General features: G+C 32.3%; 1 protein-coding gene across 1 annotated transcript; it reads left to right on the forward strand.

Annotated features, from left to right (window-relative positions):
• Positions 1 to 4253: 4253 nt before the first annotated feature.
• LOC135930204 (craniofacial development protein 2-like) lies at positions 4254 to 5048 on the forward strand. Its single transcript, XM_065466985.1, has 2 exons — positions 4254 to 4901; positions 4974 to 5048. Exons 1-2 carry the CDS (start codon positions 4254 to 4256, stop codon positions 5046 to 5048), a joined length of 723 nt encoding a protein of 240 aa, XP_065323057.1.
• The last annotated feature ends 1166 nt before the right edge of the window (positions 5049 to 6214 follow it).

Raw genomic sequence — 6214 nt, forward strand, 5'->3', positions numbered from 1 at the left:
CCATAGCCCCCTCTTTTCCCCATGTCCAATGTATGCATATAAGAAAAAATGTAAAAGATAGTGAATTTTCAAACTAAAACTAATGACTATAATTTATATATCTTTTTGAAAAAATATTTATATATAAAAAGGACCTTGCTTATTTTTTGATACCATCTCTTGGTTTTAGTAAATTATAAATTATATTTATAATAGAATGATTTTAGATATGTATTTTTATATAGTTATAATAAAAATATATATGTATGTTTATAATGTAATATATTAAGAATTACTTTATAGTTTATTATATATGTTTTATAATAGTTAAGTTTTATATGAATGTATTATATATTAAAATCTGTTCAATTAGCTACCTAATATTTATGGGGATATTTTCATTTATACTTTTGTATATATCTCTTTCCGTGATTGTATTTTGACTGATATTATGTATAATGAATAAAACAAAAGAATCAATATAACAATTTATTAAATGATAACTACATTTTGAATAATGATAATAAGTTGTTTTTTTTTTAAATTAACTCCTATCCTATAAAATATTTTCTAGCTCCTTGTAGGCTAAGGAAAGTTAGACGAAGGCCCGACAAAAGCGGTGCCCGCAAAAGGAAGTTCTGAAGGGCGAATCTCCCCCCCAAGAAATTTATTAATTCCCTCTCCCTTAAGAAAATCTTGTTATGCCTATGTCCCATCTCGATCTTTTGGATGCTAATTTACGCCCTCCTCCCAAGTCTCACCTTCCTCCTTCCCAAAATCACAATAACCATTAAAACCCTCAAACTTTTCAATGAGATTGTTTCCCATTTCTCGCCTAAACTTATTCCCCCCAATTTTTCTCCTAAAATTACAATAAATTCTTCTTTAAATTTATTCCCCCCGATTTCTCTCATAGAATTAATCCCCCATACCTCACACTTTATACCCCCCCCCCAGATTTCTTTCTTTAAAATAATTGCACCCTATTTTTCTCATAATTATTTCTAGTTTCTCTTTTTAGAGCCATAATATATCTCCCTTCTTACTACCTAGATAGTCTCAATCCCCGGAAATATTTTCTCCCTCTCATATACCCCACCCCCATTTTTATTTCACTAGTTATCACACCCCACTATAAAAATACATATCAAAAACCCAGTCTCACCAGAACACCGCTTCCACTCTCCAATTAATAATCCACAAATCTAATATTTCTACCTTTTCTTCTATTTCCTGCCATTTTCACTCTTCCATTACCTCCAATTGTGATCCATCGAATTGTCATATTATTTTACCTCATTTTCTATTATTTTATCTGGCCAATTACACCGATATTTTTCCTATTTAATCATCGAAATAGCAGCCCCGTATCAAATATCATGGGTGCAATGCTACCATTTAAATTTATCTTGACTCTCTTACAAAGGTCTGCCACCTCATCTAGACACATCTTATTTTTTTATTTTACCATGAGAAAACTTTTTGTATATCATTGTTAACCAACTCGCCTTGACCCGTCTTACATATTCTTTGCCAACATATAGTCACAAATCCCCACACTCTCTCGCAACACGCCCCCTTTCTGCATAATGCCCCATATTTTGCTCCTCTATTTCTTTTACATTCAGCACAATTATCCCCTCAATTCTTTTACTCTCAATAGTCCGCACATTAGAAGCATTTTGACTCATTTATCCCTGTTGTATAAACCTCTGTTTTTATAATTGCTAGATTACTTCTCTTTATTGTATCCAAAATGTCGGCATTCCACACACCGCAATTTCTCTTGTTTTCTCAGATAAAATGTAGCTGATCATATTTTAAACATTCGAAACTTCTTCTCGCCAATCGCTGACCATGTCTTTTGCAGTTAAACCGAATTATCTCCTTTTTTCCTCAAGAATCAAAACTCGATCTCATTTCCATTCTTCCTAATTCTCCCTGGGTCCTCTATACGTCCTCAACAGATCTATGGACTAGTTTATCTACATCACTATCTGTCCACACGTTGAATTAATTCTTGATCTGGTAACTACGCTACCATTCTCATAACATCATCCTTTCCATTGTGACCCTCTATGGTCAAAGTATGCCCCTTTATTCTTACCGCGACTCTCTCTTAGTTCTCCTTCCTAGATTAAACTACACATCCATATTAAAAGTATGACCAATTCCCTTAAAGATAATATTATACTCTATTTCTCATTAACTTACAAATTTTAAGGTATTCATTCCACGTTATTACTTTTAAAATACAACTTATATGATGGAATTAGTACTGTACAAACAAATATACATATCAACTAATTAGTTTTCAACCTTATTCCGTATATACACGCTTTTCCTACTAATCAATTTCAATGTTATTCAGTATATGCAACGCTTTTCCTACTAATTAGTTTTCAACGTTATTCCATATATACAACGCTTTTCTTACATAGTTTTCAACGTTATTCCTAAAAATATATTATCCCTACCTTATGTCCATGGTCACCACTTCAGGCGCCTAACCAATTGGGGGAAGGGGATTTCTCCCCCATCGTAAATTTGACTGTTTTCATAAATATCATTTTAAGCTAATAAAAATTTGACCCTCCCCCCCCCCCCCCCCCAATTAAAATTTTACAAATATTTTAATATCAATTTTCCAACATAATACTTATTTTTATATATAAATTTTATTAAAATTTCCTTTCCTTGTGAGTACATTAACATTATTCAATTAATAAAATGGAAAAATTTTTAGTCAAAGAGATTGATGATATCATTATTAAATTCAATTGATCAATCAGAGTTTATCATTACTGCTAGTTGCATCAAAAAATTATTTTCCTATTGCTCACTACTTTGTAGAAATTTACCAAAAGCAAATTTAAATTTGTTTCAGGTTATTGATTTGGCGGAAAATATATATTTACAGGTAGGTACAATAATAATGAATGTAGATGAATATTTTCATAATATTTATCTAGACGTTGAATCGATGGCCAAATTTTATGATATAACACTAATTAAACCTCATCTAGCACCTAGGCAATTATTGAGATGTAAAATAAATATTGGCTCAACTGAAGAATATTATAAAATATCCATTTTCATCCCATTCTTAGATACTTTTCTATCGCAAATAAAAGTACAGTTTTTAGATAAAAAACAAGTCTTTAGCAATCTTCAAGTTTTATTACCCAAAGATTCCTCTTCATTTTCTAATGTTACTATTGGTAAAATTAATTTAGCAAAATTTTATTCCTATGATATTGATACTGAAATAAATTTAATCAGCGAATTCAAATTGTGTAATAAATATTTACTACGATTGATTCAATCGGTGTAAAGAAACCTTGGGTCAATTTCCTAATATTTTGAAGTTGTTTTATATTCTTGCACGAATGAAAGGACTTTTTCCAACTTGAGAATGTTGAAAACATATTTACGAAGTACTACTTCCGAATCTCGGCTAAATGGGTTAGCTCTGTTAAATATCCACAGAAATTTGGTTCCAACGACAAACGAAATTTTTGATGAATTGGCAATATCCCCACGAAAATTAAAAATCACATTATAATTATAGTATTTAATAAAAAATTATGCATATTATTGTATATAAGATGTTAAAAAAAACTTGTTTTTTAAATTTTAATATTTTATACACACTACTATTAGTATTTTCAATAAATTATATTCTACTTATATTGTATGAGAATTTAAGCTGAGGCTAGTTTTTAAAGCAAATTTTATAAAAAAAATGACATTAAACTTTATTTCAACTTTACATTTAAGAATACTTTATTAAATATAATATACCTAACTTAATCCCCCCCCCCATAAGAAAATCCTGGATACCCCACTGCACCACTTCTATGATTATCTGAAGAACTAAATGAAAACTTCACTTTTTATTATTGATTCACCACCTTTATAGTTAATACTAGTTAGAGAAACTAACTCCTTTATTATATTCCAATTTATAATTCACAATAGTTTAAACAAAATAATATAATATTTCAAAATAAAAATACAATAATTTTCATAATCCCAAAAATACATTTTTTAAAGTTTTTGTGGCCTAATGGGTTAGATGTATGCTTGGAACAGAAGGACGAACAAGGACGCAGGTTCAATCCTGGTAAGGAGCATAAAAACTTTAAAGTTTTTCTTCTATGACTGCTGTGTAAAAACATATGGTAAGATAAATTTCAGAGCTTAGAGATGACACCCGGGTCACTGACAGGCCTGGACAGCTGGGTGCTAAGGATACCTGTCCAATAAACAAAATGAAGGAAACAAATGGAAATATGAATATGAAAGCTAAGGCGTTCCCTCCTGGCGACGCGCAGGGTGTAGACCTCCATCCTGTGAAAAGTAAAGTAAAGGTCAAAGCAAAGACAAGATTAGCAAGTTTGAATATTGGGATGCTTGAAGGTAAGACGAGAGAATTGGCATCAATGTTGAACAAGAGAAAAGTTGATATAGCGTGCATACAAGAGACGAAATGGAAAGGTCAGAAGACTTTAATGATTGGAGATGGGTATAAATTGTACTATAATGGAATTGTTAGCAATAGGAACGGTGTCGGCATTATCCTCAGTCAAGATCTAACATTCTCAGTAGTAGAATTCAACAGGATCTCTGATAGACTAATGAAGATAAAACTCTGCATTAGTCAATCAATACTACACATCCTTTCAGTATATGCTCCTCAAACGGGTTGCAAGGAAGAAGAGAAAGATGAATTTAGAGCTATTCTTGATGAAGCTGTAATGGAAATCCCTAAGGATGACCTAGTCATAATTGGTGGTGACTTAAATGCGCATGTGGGGAAAGCAAGAGATAGCTACAAAAGGCAACATGGTGGTTTTGGATATGGAGAAAGAAATGAAGGAGAACACATACTGAAATTTGCGCAAACCTTCGACCTTGCCGTAACTAACACCTACTATAGGAAAAAAGACAGTCATTTAATAATATACGAAAGTGGTACAAGAAAAACACAGATAGATTACATGCTAATCTCTCGCAGAAGATTAAAAGATGTAATAACTGCAAAGTCATCCCAGGAGAAGGTATAGCCGCACAACACAAGCTACTAGTCATGGATTTACACATCTCAAATAAATCCACTCAAAACAAGATAAAACTGGAACCATGCATCAAATGGGGCAAATTAAAATCAATGACAGATGCCTTTGCAATCAATGCAAACATTGAAACAATAGATTCCTCACAAGTCAGTGAAAAAATGTGGACAGACCTTACATACAGATTAATAGACACTGCCAAATCGACACTAGGCTTGACAAGGGGAGGCAACAAATCATACAAAGAACTATGGTGGTGGAATGAAGAGGTACAAACCACTATAAAGGAGAAAAAAGCCCTATATAAAATATGGTACAAATCCAAAAACCCGGATGACAAGACAAATTACAAAAAATCCAAGAGAATAGCTACAAAGGCGGTGGCTAGGGCCAAATCTATGGAATACGATGACATGTACGAAGATCTACATACCAAAGAAGGGCAAAATAAAATATACAGATTAGCCAAACAGCGAGAAAAGAACTCTAGATAAATGGGGCTCCGAAAGTAGTCAAAAATAAAGATGGGAAATTGATAATAAAGGAAAAAGAAATAATGAATAGATGGAAAGAATATTTTCGGGAGCTTTTCACTTTAATCCCCACATACTACATCTAGACGAATACTCCCCATGTCAAAACCTTGTACAACATATAACAGAACATAAAATAACATGCCTCAAGCATATGAAAAACAACAAAGCTAGGGGTCCAGCCAATATTCCAATAGAAAGCCTTAAAGCACTTGTGGAATACATCTCCTCACAAATCCATACAATAAAATACTTGGAAATGAAGAGGTTCCCCAAAAATGGAGGCAGAGCTATCTAGTTCCTATCTTCAAAAATAAAGGGGATCCACACAATTGTCAAAATTACAGGGGCATAAAACTAATGTCACACTGTCTAAATCTATACGAAAAAATAATAGAAAAAAGATTAAGAGCATAATCGAAATATGAGATCAGTTTGGGTTTATGCCGGGAAGATAAACAACTGATTCTATCCACGCATTTAGGCAAATGAGTAAAAAATACAGGGAAAAGAACAAAAAGCTATACATGGTCTTTCTCGATCTAGAAAAGATCTTCGATAGAATCCCAAGAAAACTTATCTGGTGGGCTCTACGCCACAAAAAGGTTCCTGAAAAATATATAA

This window comes from Gordionus sp. m RMFG-2023, chromosome 5 (genome assembly GCF_954871325.1).
Source record: "Gordionus sp. m RMFG-2023 chromosome 5, tfGorSpeb1-WG-v2, whole genome shotgun sequence".
NCBI classification, from domain to species: domain Eukaryota; kingdom Metazoa; phylum Nematomorpha; class Gordioida; order Chordodea; family Parachordodidae; genus Gordionus; species Gordionus sp. m RMFG-2023.

What these genes read in the sequence shown, in the direction of transcription:
- LOC135930204 (XM_065466985.1), top strand. Translation starts at nt 4,254, where the DNA reads ATGAAGGAAACAAATGGAAATATGAATATGAAAGCTAAGGCGTTCCCT. An exon ending in CGCAAACCTTCGACCTTGCC is followed by an intron (nt 4,902 to 4,973) that starts GTAACTAACACC and finishes AGAAAAACACAG; the next exon opens with ATAGATTACATGCTAATCTC.